The sequence below is a fragment of the Hydra vulgaris genome, chromosome 08, assembly GCF_038396675.1.
Source record: "Hydra vulgaris chromosome 08, alternate assembly HydraT2T_AEP".
Taxonomy (NCBI): domain Eukaryota; kingdom Metazoa; phylum Cnidaria; class Hydrozoa; order Anthoathecata; family Hydridae; genus Hydra; species Hydra vulgaris.
In genome coordinates, this window is record NC_088927.1 from 39661187 (window position 1) to 39685106 (window position 23920).

The window sequence follows — 23920 nt, forward strand, 5'->3', positions numbered from 1 at the left end:
CTTTGTTTAATAAGTAAATGATATAACGGGGCTGGATGATAAGACTTTTGTCTTCTGCCTGCTCCCGTCACATCTAAACCCAAAAAAATATTGTAAATAATTTATTATGAAGATGGAGAAATATATATCAATAAAAAAATAAATAAATAAAATATATATGACGAAAAGGGAGCTGTATATTAAAAAAGGGGAGTTTAACAGTGGTTGTCGCTCATGGAAGTTAGATGTTATGATCGAATTATTTGTTTTGGAAGATTAATTCGAAATTTTTGTAAATAACACCTTGAGTAGACTACCGCTATAATATAAGTTATATTGGAGCAAAAAAGAGCCGTTGTTTAAGCGTTTTCAGGAAGATGGTTATGCCCTAGTTACTATAATTTTGCCTTGACTGAGACTTTATCTTTTATTGCTGTTTAGTAACAGTAACAGTATCATTTTCACTAATTTCCATTTTTATTATGTCATTATTTTATTATAGTTATGACATGTCGTTATTCTATAATAATTGTGACATTTTTTTGTGTCAAAATTATTTTGATTAAATGGAAAGGTGTGTCTTAAAAAATATCAAGTAGTCTATAATATAAAAACTGATAACAAGCTTTGTTGCCTAACTCAAAATTAACGTTTAGTTGGTGCTGGCTATGACCATGAAAGGGGAACTAAGCAATTTTTAAACTTTTAATCTTAAAGGAATTAAGTATCTATGGTGTATATGCAATTAAAAAATGTATGTGTATAAAAACATACTCATTAAATATGTTTTACGTATCAGTAAAGAACGCTTATCTAACCTTTTTCTTCAGCTCTAAGTTTTTTTACATTACGTTTACACATGTGTGTGCAAGTGTGTGTGGAAAAACTTAGCTGAGCTGAAAAAAAAAGTTTATCAATCTGTTTGTTTTCTGATTAACTAAAAAATTAATAGCTCTTAAATCTAAATAAACAAATATTTAAAATTTTTTTTACTATTACTTCTATTATTAACACTGTAATAAAAATTGATTTGCTATAAGTAATTTTAAATTTTTTTCTTTTTAGTTAAATAAGCAGTAAAAGAATGGTTAAAGTTAGTTTGTATATATATGACTTATCAAAAGGAATGGCTAGCCAACTTTCTCTGCCTTTACTTGGTAAATTTGAAAATTATTTTTTACTATAATATAATACAAATGCAATGGTTATTTTTATTAAATATTGTTTTCATCAAAAAATTTTCATTTATTTGTTTGTTTCTTGTTAGTATATTATTTAATATAATTTATGACATTTAACATGGCTGGTTCACTCAATATAAAAGCGTCACAATTTTTTTTTTGTTTTAAAAAAAAGAAGTATTTTCGCAAAAAAAGTATAAAAAAGCACTAACTTTAAAGTATTGGTTTTTTTTTTCTATAAGCACTTTTATCTTCAAATAAAAAAAATATAAAAGATTTATCTATCCTTGTAAAATAAATATTTACATTAAATGGAATAAAAATAAATATTGTTTAAATATTGCTAACAATTTGGGATCACTTTTCTGTTTTTTCATGTTACCTCAAATATTTTACAAGTAAAAAAATTGCAATTTGCTTAACTGACTTAAATAATGCCTGTTTCAGTTAACAATTAGGTTTAAGTATATTTCTTTTGATTAATAGTGGTCTTGCAATAATAAGTATCTGAAAATTATTTTTTCAATTTTTTTTGATAAAAAGTGACAAATAATAAGCAAAATTTAGCCAAGTTCATCATTTGCTGCATTAAATCTGAAGTTGAAGAAAGTTTTTATTAATTTATTTAATGTCATAGGTAAAACATTTTATTGTGGTTTATATCTTTTTTTTAAATAATCACTTGAATGGTGTTTCTAAAAGTTATAAAAGTTTTGAAAATTCAAGTTTTTATTTAAAATATCCATTCAAGTGATTATTTAACAAAAAATAAAAATCCATAAAGCTTACTTGAAATAGCCGTGTTAATCAGTTTTTAAAATTTTGTAAATATTCTTTCTCTTTTTGAATATGTAAATAATTCGATATGTATAAATGAGTGAAAAAATGTTTTTGTTTTGTTTGTTTATTTTCATGAGTTATTTACCTACAAGTAAAAAACAAGTTAGACAAACAAATGCTTATTAATCTATCTATGCTACAAGAATGATATTTTCATGATAAATGTTATACAGCCATGACCATAAGTTTAAATCCACTTAGAAAAATTTGATAATAATAACAAATAATATACTATAAATATATAATGCTCAGGCTAAATCAATTAATTGGATTCAAGTAAGAATTGGGGAATCCTTAAGTTATATTTTATTACTGGGATTTCCATTACTCTCGATTTTGTAATAAAAGTGTGAATATTGCTTTTATTTTATAATTATATCTTGTACAGTGCATCTATTTAAACATTTAAAAAGTGTAAGTAGTGATTTTTTTTGTGTGAAAATTTCATTGAATAATATTTTTCATTGAGAAAATGGTGTGAACTTAGTGAAGGAATACAAGGCCAGATTGTACTTTTGCATTTGCAAGGAGAAAGTGAGCGAAAAATTGCAAAAATATTGAAATCTACCCATGGTGCAGTGCAGCTAACTTTAAAACGGCACAAAACCTTTGGGAGTCTCAAAAGTAGGCATTTAACTGGAAGAAAAAAGGAAACTACAGCTTAAGAAGACCGAATGATACGCACAAGGCATGTGACCACATACGCTTTCTGGGAAGGCAATACAAGCCTTCCCAGGAAGTGTGTGTGGTCACAGGCCTTGTGTGTTCACGCTTAAAGCAATTTTTTTAGACAACTTGACCACATTTTTATATAGTAAGCGTTTTTATAATTTGTTATAAGAAGCTAAAGAGAATAAAAAGCAATACTAAAAAAAAGAGAAACAAAGACTATACAAAATAAAAAATTGAATATTAAAAAAAAAATATTTATCAAAAAAATAATATACCTGAATATTTTACTGTTTTTGTTTTTTAGGGCGTTTTTTTTTTCCACTACCAAAATTGATACAAGTTGAGGAAAAAAGCTGATAGGAATATAATAAAAATAAAAACATTTTTTGATATAAAATTTTTTCGCAACTTTTTTCAGTCAATATATTAAGGAAATACTTTATTATTCGCGCTAGAAACAATAACAATTTTTAAATTTGTTTTTCAAATGTTTTTGCTAAGCTTTACTGTTTTTATCAATTAAAACATTGCGGTAAATACATTCATAAAAGAAACCATGTTGTTTTTGTATTTAATTTGTTCTGTATTTATAACATATATTTATTACAAAATTTGTTAATCATTATTGAGAAAAACATCAAATAGAGCAAAAACATTTTTAAAAGGGAAAAGACATGAAAATGTATAAATGTAAGAAAAAAATTAAGAAAGTTTCTCATTGTTTTAGAGTACATAGCAAATTAGTTTCTTAATGTACGGACTGATAAAAACCATGAATAAATTGCATATCAAAACTTTCACTTGTTGTTAAAGTTTTATAAAAGATAATATGTTTTTTTTAATCAACTCGTATCAAGTTTGGTAGCTAAAAATAACAACCACTTTAAAAAAAAGAATGCAAAAGTTGTATATAAACTTTATAAAAAAAGAATTTCTTAAAATTTTTTAATTTTAATTAATAAATTTTCTATTCTATTTAATCAAAACTTGATATTTCGTTGCAATTTTGTTTCGTTTTTTTAGGATTGTTTTTTTTCTCGAATTATTGCAAATGCGAACTGCCGTGGTCAGTGTGTCTAAAAAAATTACTTTAAACGTGAACAAACAAGGCGTGCACGCGCCTGGAAGGCTTTGCAATATGTCACAAAGATTGGACACCTGCAGAATGGAGTAAATTAATCTGGTCCAATGAATCCAACTTTGAAGTAAATAAAAACTAATAACGCTCTTTAGAAATAATGAGTAAATAAATCCTCATAACTAAATTTATTTAAAAAATAAGCGATAAAACTTGATGTTTTGGATTTTTTTTTTACAGATTTTTGGAACTCCTGGCGTAATGTGTTATGTGAGAAGTAGATCTGGTGTTATGTGAGAAGTAGATCTGTTAAATTTGGTGGAGGTAGTGTAATAATATGGGGTTGTATGGCTGCAGAAGGACCAGGGGAAATGTTTTTGTGCAAAGGATGCCTAAATTCAAAAAAAGTATATTGTAGTGTTAGAAGCATGTTATGACACATCTGTTAATAAAATATTTCCAAATGAAGATAAAAATCTTCAATATTATTTCAACAAGACAATGATCTATGTCATACTGCACATCATAGGAAGGAACGGTTGGTAAAAAATAAAGTCCAAATTTTAAAATGGCCAGCACAGTTGCCTGACCTTAACCCCATAAAAGATTTATAGCTAATGCTTAAAAGAAGGGTCAGGACACATGGGGTAATTTCAAAAAAACATTTTATAGAAGTTATTGCTCTTGAATGGGCTAAAATCACACAGGCAGATTGTAAAAAATTATTTGGTAATATGAAGCAAAGAATTGCAGGGGTGATAAAGGCAAAAGGAGGTGCAACAAAATATTAAAATATTAATAAATTGCTTATAAAATAAATACTTTTATTGAAAAACATGTTTATTTCACTCTGAAATCAAACTTTGTTGTATATTTTCAAAAAAGTGGAAATGGGTAAACTTATGGCCATGGCCATATATACATATATATATATATATATATATATATATATATATATATATATATATATATATATATATATATATATATATATATATATATTGGCAAGTAGAAAAGCATTTTTTTAATAAGTGATTATGAGTTTCTTAAAAATAACCAAAGATGTCGAGAACATCATACCATTAGGTAGTAAGTTTTGTTTATCATTGTTGCTATTGTCTGTATTTTACTAATTAAAATTACAAACTAAAATTCAATTTACAAATTTTTATATTTAAGTGTACATAGAGTCAGGCAGAGTAGAAGTTTTCGATAAACATTTTAATAACAGTTTTGTTCACTTTTATACTTCACTACCAATCATATGGTAATAAGGTAGTAGCTTAAATAAGATATATAGAAATAAAGTTTTAGGTTAAGTTATTCACATCATGTGTTCAGAGGGTTATGATCTGTGACAATGAAACATGGGCAATGATGATGTCTTATGTCTAGAAAAAACAGACATGTGCTGTGACTCTGAAAATTAAAAAAAGAAAACCAGAATTAGAGAATGAGAATAGTGAGTGTGCCTGATAAAGTGTGTTTGAAAAGATTAGTGTGTCTGTTAAGGTGTTGAGGATAAAGATGCAAATGTTTGCGTATCAGCATATAGAGCATTGGCATGAGAAAAAGTTAGAGGTAGATGTAGAAAAATTTGAAGAGACGTGGGTGAAAAGCTTCAGTTAAGGAAAGAAGATGCTAACTAACAAAACTACTGTTACTATGTACAGTATTGTGCAAATTAATTGCATCAAAATTAAAAAGAAAAAAATCCAGGAAATTTTAAGTTTTCTTACTCTAATATAAGAAAAACTCATGCGCTAGTATTTTATGTGTCCTCCTCGTGCTGCTATGACTTTCTGCACACGATTTGGCAATTTTTACAAATGTTTTGGATTTCTGTGTTTTCAATCCAAATTTGAAGGATAGTGGTGGTAATCTTAGTTTTATTTGTGCAGTTATATTTTTGCAGTCTTATTTTTACAATTGCCCAGAGATTCTCAATTGGATTAAGATCTGGGGAGTTGCCAGGCCATCTAAGTGTTTTAATATTATTTTTTACCATGAATTTCTTGACTTTATTGGATGTATGGCATGTGGCTAAATCCTGCTGTAATATTCTGTTTCCATTTGGAAACACTTTTAACATCTCTGGAATTAAATGTGTTTGCAGAACCTCAATGTAAGTGTTAGAGTTCATCATGCCAGTAACTGGGTAGAGTCTTCCTGGTCCAAAAGAAGAGAAACAACCCCAAAACATCTTCTTTTCTGAATGCTTGACATATTGTTCAATGTGTCCGGGCAGTATAGGCTCAACATCAAAATGACGAACAAACTGTGACATCTGGCCTTGCACTTCAAAATGTAATTCATCCGAAAATATAACTTGCAATCAATAAATAAACAAGTTAACTGTTATCAAGTCTCTTCAATTTAATAGCTTCAATTTTTAAAAATAGTATGATTATATATTTATAATAAATAAAATAACTGTAAATTTAATAAACACATTTTTTCTTACCATTCTCCATTGTTCTTTAGTTCACTTTTTGTATTCCTTTGCCCACAAGAAACGCTTCTTCTTCATGAAGTCTGTAAGTAATGGTTTTTTAAAAGAATTTCTGGCAAACCTTCTAACAGCTATCAACCTCCTCCGCACAGCACTCGAGCAGACATGGATGTCATGTGTAGCTAAATCATTCATTAGTTAGGTCACTTGTCTTTTTTAGATTGTTGATACTCTCCAGCATCAGATAATGGTCATCTGATTCTGTGATCTTTTGTTTTCGACCACATTTTCCTTGTCTTAATGGTGACAAGCTGCCTGTTGCAATGTAATGATTAACCCGGCTAACTGTAGATTTGTTTACTAAACATAATGTGGGTATCTCCCGTTGAGATTTATCAGAATATTGAAGTAAAGTTAATATTTTAGATCTTTTTCTTGGTTTAATGTCCATCTTTGTTTATTTACTTTTTTTAAATTTATTTATCCTTCTAATCACAGTTAAATTATAGAAAGCACAGAATAAAACCAAAAAGAAAAAGAAAAAAATGTTTGATGCAATTAATTTGCATAATACTGTAACTAATAACATTTGTTAATTTGTAGCAGCATTAATAATATATTTTATTTTTCTCGCACTAGTATTTCAAAAGCATTTACAAATTTTAGTATTTTTGCATTTAAATTTTATCTATTATTATTTTTAATTTTAATGTGCCAAGATCACTTGCATTACAACTATTTTTAAGTAGAACAGTTTATAATACATTTTGTGATTTAAAACTTATAAAGAAAAAAAAAGTTATAAGAACTTCAAATAAATAAATTAAATAAATTTTCAAATTAAAAAAAAAGAAAAGAAATTTTCTTTGCATCATTTGCCAGAATATCATATGAAAGAAAATGTTCAAGGTACAATAAAAGAAAAAAAAATCTTATGGATTAATAACGAAGGCTATATTTTATACAAAAGTAGTTCAACCAATGGGTGAAAAATTATATCAACATTAGGTAACACAGGGTTATATGTGGGTAACATTACCATGTGTTAGATTAAATGTTTTTACCAGTCACCTGTACTGTTGTTTAAATTAATTTAACAGGTGTTAGCCAGATGTTAGTAACAATTATAACTATTTTTATCCACATAACAGTAAGTGTAGATAATAACACAATACGGAGAGCATAAGTTAAACTAATTTCTAGTTTTTTTGTTGCGGAAAAACTTTAGTCAAAAGGTAAGTAAAACTAAACACAATATCATTTTTACATTTGTTTTTATGATATTGTTTCTAAATACTAAGCATTTAAAAAATATTTGTAGCATTTTTTTTTTTAAATGCATATTTTAGTTTTGGGGTATCATTGACAGGGATGCCTAACTCACCCCATAGGCCAAGAATCAAGCAAAAGTTGGCGTAATGTTAGCTTACATCTGATGAATATTTCATTATTACATGAAATGGAATCAAACAAGGCAAACACTAAATTAGAAGAGTAATTCTAAAAGAAAAAAAGAAATGTACCAACACATTAAGTATCAACAGATCTAAAAACCAACACTTGCAAAAAGTTAAAATTCACACCTAACAACGTTGCATAATATTGGTATAAACAAAATATCAAAGCCAGAAAATGTAAAAAATTATCTTGTTGTTTCTGAAATTAAACTAAGCACTAAAAAAAATTGAAACAAAGAAATCCAACAAAAAATTACAGCGCTACAGGATTTTGTTGTTAACAATTATTGAGTCATTAATGTGATGTAGAGCTTAATAGTTTAACAATTCTTAGAAAAAAAAATTTTCATTATAAATTAACATTAACTTTTTTATATTTTCAAGCAGACAATATCAGAACTGAAGCAAATCGATATATGTTAAAAATGTTTTCTCTATTTTGTTTGTCAATATTCCAATGATAATGTTACCCCTCATGATGTAACTTTAACATTTACAGCATAAAACATACTACTATCAATGTTACCCCATATAGGGGTAACATTGACAGTTAAAACCTAAAGACAAAATTAGTTATCAATAATATTAGAAAACTAATTAAATTCTTCCTCAGTTTATGGCAGCATTATCATTGTTAAACACATAGAAACATTGCCTGCCAAATTTAGTTTGTCACAGCTATAAACAATTTTTTTTTCTCAAGATGTGTCAATGTTACCCCACTTTAACTTAATTGAGGATAGTTGCATATGCAGATTGTCAACAAAATTTATGACAAATTTTTATAAATGAGTCAGTAGCATGTTTTTGAAGTAAGAATGTGTATAACATAATGTAGGAGTGTCTTTTGAAAATTAACTTTACTATTAGCTTATTCTTAGGGGTAAAAAACTAAGTTGATAATTGTTGGTAAATTGCAAAAAATTGATGTCATCTTATTGCCTGCAGATCAGAATTTATCTCTGTTCACACTCTATTAACTGAACAAAACTGGATTGGTTGAGTGAAAAATGGAAAAAGCTGAGGATGAGTAATTAGGATGCTTGGTTAAGTAGCACTTAAGCTATGGTAGAAGGGGAGGAATAGGGTTCTCCATGATCATTAGAATGGATGCTTATGTAAGGACAGATCTTTTAAAATCTATTCTAAAGTTATCACTCTGGTGTGACAATACTAAACAAGAAGTGGAAAGAGTTTTACTATTACAGGGAGAGAAAAAATTTTTCAATTAACCTCTTTATTTTTCATTGTTTAAAAAGTTCCCGTTTTGTATTATTTGCTTGTATAGTTTTAAATTATTAAAAAAAAAATTATTTGTAAATATATTTTTTACTCTAATAATATACTCTTTTTTATAATATAAATTTAGGAAAAAAAATTGATGGTGTTTGGTAAGTTTCATGCATTACTTTTATTATTATATATATTGTTGTTATTGTTATTTGAAATAATATATAATTATTATCATTATTACAATTCTAGAATAGTTTTATAATAATTTTATAAAAGAGCACAAAAAGAATTAATATTTTATTAGTATTTATTTAGTTTACACAATTTTTTTATTTCTTTTATGGTTTTATTTTAAGTCAGTTCTATAATTCAACAATAATTGATGCTGTTTTGCTTTTGAGAATATTTATTTATTTAAAGGAAGTTTATTTTATCATTTATTGTCATTTTGTGCATTATTATTGCCTTTTTAGTTTTAATAATATTTATTTATTTACAAGAAGTTCATTTTTTCATTTATTGTCATAATTTGCATTATTATTTTGTTCAATTGATTATTAAATTTGTGTTTACCAATTGTAGTAGTTGAATTTGTATGAATGAGTCATTAATAAAATTAACATAAAAGTACTTTGATTTTTTTTCCCCCAATGATATCCAATATCTTTAATTATCGAAATCCAAAATTTATTTATAACTATTTGTTTTTAAACTTTGGATTTTGACTTTAAGTTGTATATCCATCTTTTGAAGCTGCTCTATGCAGTATTTTTTTCAGTTACAAGAACTTTGAACCTAAATAATGTATATGCACCATTTATTTGTACCTAGGTGTACCATTTGTGCAATGTATACATTTATTTGTACTTTTGAATATTATTTTAAATTTCTTTTAAATATTCCTAATATTTTTTTTTTCTGTATTATTTGTCATAGGGGTCTTCCAGGGGAGGGAGTGGGGTCTCTCAAAAATTTAGGTAAGCTTACAATGAGGGAGAGGGGGATTAAAGAATACGACTATTAATTATTTCTTTTTCTTTTACTCTCCTAATACTTGTTTTTTTTAAAAAAAAAAAGTAGAATTACACGAGTTTAAAAAAGCTATTTTATGTTGAAGTTTTTTTTTTTAATGTTTTGAAAAATTTATACATTAGGAAGGGGATTGATTTTGTAATAAGAATTGGTTATGTACACAGAAAAGGAGGGGGGAGCAAAGAGAGGGGGGGGAAGCAATCATTGAAAGCACACAGTTGCATACAAGAAGAAGGTGGGTTCTATATTAGTGGTTTTACTGTCTACATACTTGTTGGATGTCCCCATCGAAAAATTGCTTTTTATTGATAATATTTAAATATTCAAACAAACTTATGTTGACAGCAATCAATATTGCGCAAAAGTATGCCAATTTTAATTAAGTTTATTTGAATATATAATAAAAATTTGTTGCGTTAAAAACATTTTCTCAATGACCTATTTGTTTTTCAATGCCTTATTTCTTTGTATTTCACAATACTTTTTTAATATTTGTTATTTATTGTTTTAAATTTTAGTATATCTAAAATATACTATAAATTTTAAATATTTTGATCTGAGGGCAATAAGATGACATCAATTTTTTGCAATTTAGCAACTAATGTTTTGGAAATAAATTTTCTAGAGAATTACAATTGTATTATTATTAATTATACTAGCTGTCTGGACCTGTAAAATACAAATCTAGGTGATTTTATTCCACACCAACCTCTACATACTTCCTCACATATTTATTCTTCATTGATCTCTATTTGTTAGAGTAAAAAAATTAATACACTCACTTTTTTTTTCCATACTTGCAGCTTATTAGAACCTTTACCCTATTTATTTATTTTGAAAGAAAAAGCCTGAGTTTAACATTTTCCTAAACTTAGGAAAGAAAATTATCACTTTACTACTAGATGTTCAGATTTACCTGATTTAAAACTTAACATAAGTATCTCTAACATAGAAAACAATTGCGTGACATTTCTCCTGGCATTTTTCAAAATTTAAGGCTACAATAAAATTTCAACCTTTCATTGAGACTGTCAAATAAGTTGACTCTAAATATTAGACTTACCTTGTAGCAACTTTTATGCAACAAATTCTTAACAAATAATTTTTTTAAGCGGTTTTCAGATTTTGGTGGATTATTAAATTATGATGCAAATTTTAGCAAGCAGAGCAATCTAGGGAGAGGGGATTGAGGCATAACAAACAATTAACTATATTGTAAAACAATATAGTTAATTATTTGTTATGAGGAAAGCTAAAAAGGTGGAGGTAAGCTAAAAAATATTTTTACGAAGTCAGTTAAGAATAGAAATTTAATGTAATTAAAAAAGAGATCTTCATAATAATTATCATAAATCATTATTGAATGTTATAAATATCTTTTTTAAGTGTTTTTTGTAAAAAAATAGAATAAAAGTATTTCTTTTTGTATTTTATTTAACATTAAAGACTTCATAACTTCTGGTTTTTTGCAGAATCAATTCACTAATCCAACACAGCTTGTCATATCTAAAAAAAAACAACTAGGTAATTATTGTTGACAATATTTATTAACAATCATTGATGAGTTGTATTTCTAAAATTTAAAAAAATGGTAAGCTGAAAATGCATAAAAGATAAAACTTGTTGAGAAATTTTTGGGAGGCTGTATGATATTTGTTTGGAAGCCAAAAAAAGTTGATTTTAATAACAGCAAAACTAAAATTAAAATCAAGTTAATCAAAATTTGTTTATTAAAAAGGTTTTTTCTTAGGTCTTTGTTTATGGTTAAAGGTAATCAGGCTCAGTAATGAAACAATATAAAAATTATTTTTAACAACAGAAACCAACATGAACGTGAGCTAAGGAGTCTGTCATAAAATATTTGTGCTTTTCTATAACCTCATGAAGCGCAATTTAATACTGTCATGTCAATCTCACAAAACAACTATTTTTTCAGTAATGAAATCCGGCTCTCCAGTAACAATATGAAATATCAAAGACTGGTTTTTCTTAGTATGAAAGACTGGTTTTTTACCCAGTATGAAATCTGGCTTTTCTCCCTGTATCAAACACTGGTTTTTTTCATAGCATGAAAGACTGGTTTTTTTCATAGCATGTTTTTTTTTCCAGTATCAAAGACTGGTTTTTTAACCAGAATCAAAGAATAGTTTTTTACCTAGTATCAAGGACTGGTTTTTAACCAGTATTAAAGAATGATTTTTAAGTATACATTGAGTTTGCTTACCTAACTGGAAACTGACAATGTTTAAGTGCAATAGCTAAATTTACAACTGATGGAGCTAATTAAACTTGAGAAACAAACACCTTGTTAGCAGCTGATACACCTGTTACAACCTCACCATCAATGTAGTTGTTGTATAGTGCATGCGGTCAAGCAGATTCCATGACAAAGTTCGCTTTAAGGATGTAAATTTCTAAGTAGCATTATAATCAATACCAATTTTTTAATTTTAGGCACCATTTTTCAGCACCAATTTTCAATTTTAGGCAGTAAACAGGCATATCTGATGGAGTCAAACTATTTAAAAAATCCACTGGAAAATTATAAATTTCATTACGATCATCTGTTTTAAAGTTAAACTTAAAGTCTAAATATAAGTAATATTTAGCATCACCTGCTAAATGATGACTTTCTTGTTTATTGCTAATAAATCAACATTTGTTGGTGTTATATATTATAAAATAGCACATTTTACATTATCAGCTTCCTCTGCGCCACCAAAAATCTTTTCCACAATAGATTCATTATTATTGAGAAAGCACTGCTCAGGTTTCAATTCTTCGCAAAGAATCTTCAGGCCTAATTGGTAACTTCCAAGCTTTAGAAGTCATTGAGAAAATTCTTCTCCTCCAATCTGAACCTCCATATTTTCAGTTAATGAGAACTTTTGCATGTATTGCCAATTTATAGAACATTTTATGCATGATTCTACAACTTCTGATGGTTGACTCATTTTCACAACTGGAAGTATTTGTCTAATGTCTTCACCCATTAGAATAACTTTACCACCAAAAGGAAACTTATTATTACAAAGTTCTTGTAATAACCTAATGATGGCATTCAAAGCAAGTTTAGGTATCATAAACGCTTCATCAAGTAAATACAAACTTACTTGTCTAAGGAATCTATTATGAATAAAATTTGGAGTTACACTACATGTTACGCTATTTTCCAAAATTGACACAGCAAGTTTGAATAAGCCATCCAACATGCATCCATATTTAAGAAGAGTTGCAGTTATACCTGTCCATGCAACTGTTGCAGTTCTAATATGTCTACTGTGTGTTTCAGCAGTTAAGTAATTGTAAGTAAATGTTTTATCACAACCAGCAGGCCCATCTATAAAAAACAATCTTAAATGCTTATTGTCTTTATTAGGTTCTTCATTAAGTGCAGCGAGTATCGTATCAGTTACATTATATTTACCGTTTAATAACTGTCTAACTTGGTTTGCTTTATCAATAAATACCTAAACACCTTCATCATCATTTTCTGGGGCATAATTTAGAAAATGTTCTAAAATAGTCAAATTATAATAAGCTAAAGCTTTACTGCTGATTACCTATAGCTAAATATAATAGATAAATAAATATATTAAATATTATAGATAAATATAAATTAATTAAAGATTCAGCTTGATGATGAGCTGCTTTTTTCAGCAAGTAGGACTGGCATCGAAACGGTGAATGTAATCCTCCATCACATAGTATTTAAAGGCATTCCAAAAGTGTAAAGGATTATAAGGTTCAAAATAAGTCAAATCAATGGAAAATAGTTGCCTAATTTGTTTATTTTCAATTAATATTTTCCATGTTCAAGAGAATCAGATACACCTTTGTCACATGACCTGTGCTTTGCCATATCCAACAATTTGTAGAAACCATTCATTCCAGATGCAGTGATATTGTCTAACTCTGCTTAGAAATTTCTTTGTAATAGCTTGATTGCATGTAATGCGGTAGTGGTGTAGTGGTAAAGGGCTCGCTTCATAAGCGAGAGGTTCAGAGTTCGATCCCCACCACGTCCCTGGTACTACTCAACTTGTTTCTCCGCGCAGCGGCCTTGTTCGTCAAGGTTTGTGTTTTGGAGTTATAGAGTTGAGAGAGGGTTATAATACCTATATATGTGTGGGTGTGTGTGTGTAGGTGTGTTTATATATATATATATATAAATATGTATATATATATTTACATATATATATTTATATATATATAAATATATATATATACATATATATATATATATATATATATATATATATATATATATATAATATATATATATATATATATATATATTTATGAGTAAATGTTCCAGGTAACAAATGAAAAACTATTCAAACTAAGATGAGTAAAATATATTTATTAGTTAAATTTTTTAAAATTTTTTTCTAACATAGAAGGCCTTTCATATAAAATCTTCAGCTCTGTATGAGATTTACAAAACTATAAAAACTCTTTATATTGAACTTCCTATAAAAAGTTTAAAAAGAAAGTAATTAAAGTTTATATAAAAAACTATAATTAACAAAAATATAGTGTAACTTGATTCTTGTTGGTAAGGAAATTTTAAAAATAATGTGAAAATAATCACTTTCTGTTTATATGTTCATTGTGTCATGTCCCTGTTTTTGTAGGTGAGCTTCATAAATAAGAAGTAAATTCTCATTTGAGAGTTTTAACATTGAAAATAATTTAAAAAAAGGTTCATTTTTATGGCGATTGAAAACATGCTGATCAAATTTATCTGAACCAATACCTGTTTTCTTTTACTATAGGATCAAACTTCAACTCAAAATCAAATTCAAATTGACAATTTATAAGTCTTTATAAATAGATAAAGGAAATTATTATTATTTGTTTATATATATATATATATATATATATATATATATATATATATATATATATATATATATATATTTTTTTTTTTTTTTTTTTTTTTTCATGTTTGAAAAAAAATTATTTTAAAATAAGGAAAAAGAAAATAAAGGTAGCTATAGAGACTTTTTTTTTTTAAACTTTGTTTATTTTATTTTCAAAATAGTTTTGAAATTGTTTTTGACTTTCTCTAAAAATCATATTAAACAGTTTTTGACTGTTTATATTGATATTAGTTTTAAACATGGTTTTGTTGTTGTTATTATTACTAAAAAAAAAATGTTTGTCATGTGATATAGATCAGAGCACCAGCTTTTAAATCAGATTCTGTTTTATAGAATGTATTAAATGTGCATCAGATTTTTTTAACTTACAAATTTTGTTGTTCAACTACTTATGCTAAATATTCATTTCATTTATTAATATGTTACATAATTACAGCAAAAAAGTTGTTTTGAGTTTTGAAAAATAAAAATGTGATTACTGTGGCTTACATTGAAACATTATTTATATCAATCAGGAAAATAAGACATTGCCAAGCGAACAAAGTTTCCATAAAACATTTTTTTTTTTTATTATCTTAGTTTCCAACAAGACTGCACACAACCACTAATTAGAGTTGGAAGTTACTGGAAGAGAAAAGATACAGATTGTAGAGCAAGATAACGATTGACAGACGACTTAAAGAATTGCAAATTATATGAATCAGGAAAGCAAGATGAAGGAAGCGAATTCCAAAGAGCTAATGTTCAAGGAAAAAAACTAGACGAATAAGTGTATTTAGAGCACTTAAGAACAGTCACAGAAAAGAATAAGACTAAATTGAATGACGAGTAACATGAGAATGAATTTTAGTAGATGGCACAAGAGACACTAGCTCTTTAGAGCAGTGCCCATTATAGTATTTGTAGAAAAGAGAAAGAGAAGCAACATTAGGACGATGTGATAATAGATGGAGGATGGCTGCAAGAGCAGGTCCAACTATGTTTACAATTCGTTTTTTGCACCTTGTCTAAAAGAGATAGGACATCATTAAAAGGTCCGCCCCAGGTATGGCAACAGTATTCCATACAAGGTCAGATTTGAGATTTATAGAGATAGAGAATAGAATCCAGAATAAGAAAGTGTCAAGCTCGATAAAGGGATGCAACCTTAGCAGATGCTAATTTTGCAACTGATTTCATATATGGCTTCTGAGAAAGATCGGAAGTAAGAATTAATCCTAAAAGATAAAGGGTAGATGACTCATCGAGTACATTACCGTTCATAAATCTAGGAAGATCTAAATTATTGCAATAACAATTGGCTAAAAAAAATTCAGTTTTATCTGAATTATGTTCACCAGCCACTGTGAGCCTCATGGTGTAGCAGAAGTGAGATCCTTTTCAAGCTCAAATGCCCCCTCCAAGCAATCAGAGAGTGTTGGCTTCTTATCATGACAAGAATAAATGGTAGTATCATCAGCGAACAATGCCACCTTAGATGTGAGATTATCTGAAAGATTGTTAATGTAAATTAAAAAGAGTATAAGGCCAAGGATAGAACTTTGAGGAACCCCTAAAGTTACAGAATAGGACAAGGACAACTTTTATACTACGATTGGAAAGGAAGGATTCAATAATCTTAAAGATGTTATCAGATACACCGTAAGAAGAAAGCTTATGGAGAAGACCAGCATGCCAAATATTATCAAAAGCTTTAGAAATGTCAAGAGTAATGCCTTAACCTCTCCACCTTTATCTAATGCACAATAAAACCTATGGGTTATTATTGTTAGCAAATCAGCTGTAGAACGAGAAGATCGAAATCCATATTGATGGTCAGAAAGTAAGTTATTAGATTCAAGATGAGAAATTAAGTGTTTGTTAATTAAGGGGTAAACTGATTTTATCTGTCGACCAGCCTCACACCCCTTCTTCATCTATTAGGCTGGCGCAGATTTATTTTTAATACATTGTTTCCAGTTTAGGATGTTGAATGCTGGATTTTCTTGACTCAATGCATGGGTTTTGCGTGTGTCTCTGTTTTTATGACTAGGCAACTCATTTTATTATCTCCTAATGAGGGTACAGCTCTAAAACTCAGTTTTATGGTTCTGAGGCCGGTTGGTATTCAGGTTTCCTGAACTCTGTGGTAGCTCTTAGAGAGGCTGATTCCATCAACAGCTGAAAAATATCAAAGTACTAACAGTGCCACGTTGTGCATGGATGGTGTCCCTGTTTGTACCTTTGGTGTGCATTGCGGAGGCCACATTTGGAGCCCTTTGTTATGACTTAGGGTCTATCAATAGTTATGAGGCAATTGCTTGGGCTATTAGGTAGTGTTCTGAGTACTATTTAGGCTTTGAGTCAAGTTCTTCAATCTAATTTAAAAATAAATAAAGTACCAAAAACTATTAGACACAAAAAACCATCATCATCACCAAGTTCTCTAAACCTATCATTCACTAATATTCGTGGTCTTCGAATTAACTTTTCTTCTGTTGAGTCTTATCTCTTGAAAAGTTCATCAGACCTACTTGCTCTTTGTGAGACTAATTTGAGTTCAGCTGTCTGATCTTGTGATCTTAGTGTTGATGGTTATCTTCCTTCAATTCGTAAAGACTCCAATAGTCACATGCTTGGCCTGGGCATTTACATTTGTAATAACTCACCCATTTGTCGTGAAACTAGAATTGAATCCACAAACTACTCTTTTATGTGCTTTCTACCACTTTTAATTTCTTTCACTTCACTCTATCTTTGTGTTCTATATCGCTCTCCTTCATCTCAAGACTGCACTCTTTTTGATGTTATTTCTGATCATATTGACCAAGCCCTCTCTCTTTATCCATCAGCTAATATAGTTGTTGTCGGTGACTTTAATGCTCACCACTCTGAATGGCTTAGCTCTAGTGTCATTGATTCTGCAGGCATTAAAGTCCACAACTTTTGCCTTTCTCAATCCCTAACTCAAATAGTCAACTTTCCAACTCGCTTTACTGACAACCCGAATTATTTACCTTCTCTACTCGACTTATGTCTTGTTTCTGATCCTAGTCAGTGCTCAGTTTCTCCACATTTACCCTTAGGTGCTTCTGATCACAGTTTGATCTCTCTAAAACTAATATCTCATTCTTCTTCATCACCTGAATACCCCTATTATTGCACCTCTAACAACTACCTTAAAGCTGACTGGGATTCTTTTCGTGATTTTCTTCGTGAAGACCCTTGGGTAGAAATCTTTCGTCTTCCTGTCGACAAATGTGCTTCTTACATAACTTCATTCAAGTGGATTCAGGCTGGCATGGAATTTTTTGTTCCATCTCAACGATTTCAGGTCAAGCCTCACTCTCCTCCATGGTTTTCCTCACACTGTGCTGCTGCGATTGTCAGTCGAGGCTGTTACTTCCATATTTACCAGCAAAACAATTCTCCGGAAAACTGACATCTGTTTATTACTGCCAGAAACAATTGTAAAAAGGTTTTGTCTAACGCCAAAACCCGTGATTCTCAGGTCATAAAATCTCGTATCTCATCTAAAAAATTAGGCTCTCGTGACTTCTGGAGAATTTTTAATAATATCAATAATAAGGACAAATCTTTAATTCCACCTCTCTTGTATGGTTCAGACTTTGTCACTTCACCTAAAGACAAAGCTGAATTGTTTGCTAAAAACTTTTCATCAATATCATCTCTTGATTCCACTAGTTGCGTTCTACCTGATATTGCCAACAAACAGGTTGATTCATTGCTTGACATTCATATCACTCCAGCTTCTGTATCTAACGGGATTTGCCTGCCTAGACTCTTATACAGCTTGTGACCCGGACAACATACCTGTTATTGTCTTGCAGAAGTGTTCTCCGGAGCTGTCGTCTATACTCTCAAAACTAGTCAACAAGTGCTCATCAGAGTCTTGTTTTCCAGCCTGCTGGGAAACAAGACTCTGTTATCCTTATCTTCAAAAATTCTGGAGAGCAAACAATTTCTCACCTTGAGTCTAATAACTTACTTTCTGACCATCAAAATGGATTTCGATCTTCTCGCTCCACAGCTGATTTGTTAACAGCACTAACTGATAGGTTTTATCGTGCATTAGATGAAGCTGGAGAAGCTAAGGCCATCGCTCTTGACATTTCAAAAGCTTTTAATAAAGTTTGGCATGCTGGTCTTCTCCATAACCTTTCTTCTTATGGTGTATATGGCAACATCTTTAAGATTGTTGAATCCTTACTTTCCAATCGTAGTACAAAAGTTGTCCTCGATGGACAGCACTCTTCTTCTTCTTCAGTAACTTCAGGGGTTCCTCAAGGCTCTGTCCTTGGCCCTATACTCTTTTTAATTTACATTAATGATCTTCCAGATTTTTTCACATCTAAGGTGGCATTGTTTTGCTGATGATACTACCATTTATTCTTGTCATGATAAGAAACCAACACTCTCTGATTGGTTGGAGGGGCATTTGAGCTTGAAAAGGATCTCACTTTTGCTACAACATGTGGCTCACAGTGGCTGGTGAATTTCTATACAGATAAAACTCAATTTTTTTCAGCCAATCGTTATTGCAATAATTTAGATCTTCCTATATTTATGAACGGTGATGTACTCAATGAGTCATCTACTCTTCATCTTCTAGGATTACCTGTTACTTCCAATCTTTCTTGGAAACCATATATCAAATCAGTTGCAAAATTAGCATCTGCTAAAGTTGCATCTCTTTATTGAGCTCATCACTTTCTTACTTCGGATTCTATTCTCTATCTCTATAAATCCCATATCCGGTCTTCTATGGAATACTGTTGCCATACCTGGGGCGGTTCTTCTAATGCTGCCCTTTCTCTTTTAGACAAGGTCTACGCAGGAAATCGCTATAAACAAAAAAGCTGGAGCGATGCGAATGTCAAGCAATAGATCAACCTGGTTGTCGGCTATATCATGCGGTAGTGGTGTAGTGGTAAAGCGCTCGCTTCATAAGCGAGAGGTTCTGAGTTCGATCCCCACCACGTCCCTGGTAGTATCGCGCTCAACTTGTTTCTCCGAGCAGCGGCCTTGTTCGTCAAGGTTCGTGTTTCGGAGTTATGGAGTTGAAAGAGGTTTATAACCACTAATAAGTAGCCTTGTTATCTGTAGTGGCCTTCTCGGCCTTGAGGAGGTGAATAATAAAAAAAACATTATAAAAAACAATATCAGGTAGAACGCAACTAGTGGAATCAAGAGATGATATTGATGAAAAGTTCTTAGCAAATAATTCAGCTTTGTTTTTAAGTGAGGTGACAAAATCTGAACCATACAAGAGAGGTGGAATAACAGATTTGCCCTTATTATTGATACTGTTAAAGACTCTCCAGAAGTCACAAGAGCCAAGTTTTTGTGATGAAATATGAGGTTATATGACCTGAAAATAGTGGGCTTTGGCGTTAGACAAAACTTTTTCACAATGGTTTCTAGCAGTAATAAACAGACGTCTATTTTCTGGAAAATTGTTTTGCTAATAGATATAAAAGTAATGGTTTCGATTGGAAGTTTCGGCAGCACAATGTGAGGAAAACAATGGAGAAGTATGAGGCTTGACCTGGAATCGTCAAGAGGGAATAACAGATTCCTTGCCAGCCTTAATCCACGAAGTTATGTAAGAAGCACATTTGTCAGCAGGAAAACAAAAGATTTCTACCCAAGGGCCATCACAAAGGAAATCACGGAAAGAGTCCCAGTCAGTTTTAAGGTAGTTGTAAGAGGTACGATAATAGAGGGATTCAGGTGATGAAGAAGAATGAGATATTAGTTTTAGAGAGATCAAACTGTGATCAGAAGCACCTAAGGGTGAATGGAGAAACTGAGCACTGACTAGGATCAGAAACAAGACATAAGTCGAGTAGAGAATGTAAATACGAGTTAGAAAGTTGACTATTTGAGTGAGAGATTGAGAAAGGCAAAAGTTGTATGCCTTAATGCCTGCAGTGTCACTGATACTAGAGCTAACCCATTCAGTGTGATGAGCATTAAAGTCACCAAAAACAGCAATATTGGCTGATGGATAAAGAGAAAGATGGATGAAGAGTTAGATGGATAAAGGCTCGGTCAATTTGATCAGAAATAACATGGAAAAGAATGCAGTCTTGAGGTGAAGGAGAGCAATATTGAACAAAGAGAAAGGCGATAAGAGTGAAGTGGGGCTAAAGGAAAGCACAAAAAGGAGTAGTTGGTGGATTCAAATCTAGTTACCCGGCAAATGGGTGAATTTTTACAAATGTAGTAGATGCCCAGCTCAAGCATATGACTATTGGAGTCCTTGTGAATTAAAGGAAGAATTAAAGTGAATGATAGGTTTAGAGAATTCGGTGATGACGATGGTTTTTTATGTTTTACAGTTTTTGGTACTTTTGTCATTTTTAAATTTGTTAAAGAACTTGACTCAAAGCATAGATAGTACTCAGTACACTGTTTAATAGCCCAAGCAATTACCTCATTACTATTAATAAACCAAACAATGAGGCGTTGCTGTTGCAATTTAATCACTAGAATGTTAAGGGTATCTGCTAGGAAAAGCGGGTTCTGTTGTCGCTCAAAATTTACAGAAACTAAATCATTTAAAATACCTTTTATTCAATAACAAAATGTACAGGTTTTTAACTTTAAAATTATAGACATTTAGATTTTCAAGCAATTTTTTTCTGGCAAAGACATTTTGCTACATAAAGTTCAAGTTGCATTTACCCAAAATCAGACATGTTCTTATTCTGAGTTATAAAATACTCAAGGAGATCAATAAAATGGATGACTACATTTCTCTCTCTCCGGGGCATAGTAGTTTTTGACTGGCAACTTTTCTGATTCTGCAGTTATTAAAGTAAAACTTAGTTTCATAAGTTTTGATATTTTAGTCATTATTTAATAATAATATGTCATAAAAGTAACAAATTGTTTAAAAGCAATGGTTTACAAAAAGGTTCAAAGTCAAATGTAATAGACAAAGAATATAACTCTCAAGCAATTATTTTTCCACTGACAGGAGTTACCTAAAATCAGTAGAAATATAATAGAAAGAAAATTGATAGAAATTGAACTTTGATTTTATCTTGTCAAAATTAAATGTAATAAGTTTTTAGCAGTGTCATTTTAAACCTTATTTTATATACAGTGCTTTATTTTTAATTTACACTTTTAAGATCAACAAGACTATTTACAAATGTGCAATTATATTGAATTTGAGTCTGTTGCAGAGGTAAATTTAAATCATGGTAAAGCCACATTGGGTGTTTAGATCCATTAACTGTGGTGCTGGCCTTAGCATCTTCTGACAGAGATCACTACATAGAAATGGTAAAAGTTCTTTTTTCAACCCGAAGGGAATTCCAAAAAGGTGTAAAAATGGATAGAACCAAGCTGAAATCCTTTAAAAGCAGTTTTTGTTGATAAAGAATAGCCATTAGGTCTTAAATTGTATATTTCACCAGACTACAGGGTAATTTTTGATATCCCAGGTCATAATTTGAAAAAATGACTATGAATGAGACTCCCTCAGACTTTTTGGATACAATGAATTTCAAAACTTTTAAAATTTTTTAAAGTTGCTAACAACTCATCAGAACTCACAGCAAAATTTACAAGAAAATATTATTTGTTTTAAAAAATAAATTGCTTGGTAGGAAATATGTTTCTTAAAATAAGAAATGAATTTCTTGTTTTTGAAATAAATTAAAGGATGGGATATTTATCTCTTAAAACAAGAAACATATTTCTTATTTTAAGAAAAATATTTTGTAATAAAAAGTTCAATTTTGCTGTGCTTACAGTAAAATTTATCCAAGATAATGAGTGTGTGATGAGCTTGGAGAAGCTTTAAAAGCTACTTTAAATAAAGAGTTCTTGTATATATATATATACATATATATATATATATATATATATATATATATATATATATATATATATATATATATATATATATATATATATATATATATATATATATATATATATATATATAAATATATATATATATATATATATATATATATACACATGGATTTTGGTTGGTTGACCGCAGGCAACTGAGAGTAATAATTTAGCTAATCTTGGTTACCCAGCAATATTTTGAGTTCTCCATTATCATTAAAAAAAAGTTTTATTTATGTCTTAAACAAGTTTTTTAAAGTGTGTGTGTAACATAAAGTAGGATCAAAAACGTCTTGGTATTTTTATTTGCGTCATGTTTTATGTAAATTAAACTTTAAATGAATGAGTTTTTAAGGACTTTTAAAAAAGTTTTTTTTTAAACATTTGAACTAGCGTTTTAAACATTTTTGTATTTTTATTGCGCACTCGCTTTTTTAAAGAGAGAAAAGTTTTTTTGTAATTAAACTTTAAATGAATGATAATGGAAAATATAATAGCTTTCAATCAAAGTTTTTTTGAAGTTATTCTTTTAAATAAAAATGTATCATTATAATGTATCAAAAATGTATCATAAAAATGTATTATATTTAAATTTTTTTTAATAATATAACAATGGAATGTTTACTATTATAGAGTCTATAAAAAAACTTATTTGTATATTAAAATTTTTATTATATTATTTAAACAAAATGTTTTCAACAAATGTTTTAATGAAATTAAATAAAAAAAGTTTTTTATTCAATTAAAAGCGTTTGATGAATAAATGTTTTAACATAAGAAATTTTTATAATTTAATTTCTTAAAAATGTTTGCTAATTATTAGCAGTCACAACTTCAAAACTTTCATTTGTTTTTTATAAAAAGCAAAAACGGGCGTTCAAACAAAATGATGTCAGTTAATAGAAAAGAAGGAAAATAAATTTCAACAATCAAACTTTTAAAATGTTGCTTTATTGTTATGTTAGATTAAAAAGAAATTATCAAAAGCTGTTTCGTTGATAAAAAGTAATAGTCTCCCGAAAACAAAAGAACAAATTTACCTTTAGCAGCAAAAAATGTTGCTAAATATAGAAATGCAAACTGCGGCAAAAAAAAAAATTTACATAGTGAGTAATTTAAATTAAAGTCATAAGTTAAAAAATGAACCTATTTAAATTTAATTGTTATTAAGTTGTTATAAATTGAGGTCTTTATACACATCAGTGGTATAAACTCGTGGTCACCAATGGGCGACCACA

General features: G+C 29.3%; 1 protein-coding gene across 2 annotated transcripts in view; it reads left to right on the forward strand.

The window, feature by feature from the left end:
• Positions 1-1004: 1004 nt before the first annotated feature.
• LOC100207210 (uncharacterized) overlaps positions 1005-23920 on the forward strand; it is an 89407-nt gene continuing 66491 nt past the window's right edge. For both annotated transcript variants that reach the window (XM_065803690.1, XM_065803691.1), the window contains exons 1-2: positions 1005-1136; positions 9029-9050. In XM_065803690.1, coding sequence (XP_065659762.1) covers positions 1064-1136; positions 9029-9050 — 95 coding nt within the window. In that variant the 5' untranslated portion in view covers positions 1005-1063. The remainder of the gene's footprint in view (positions 1137-9028; positions 9051-23920) is intronic.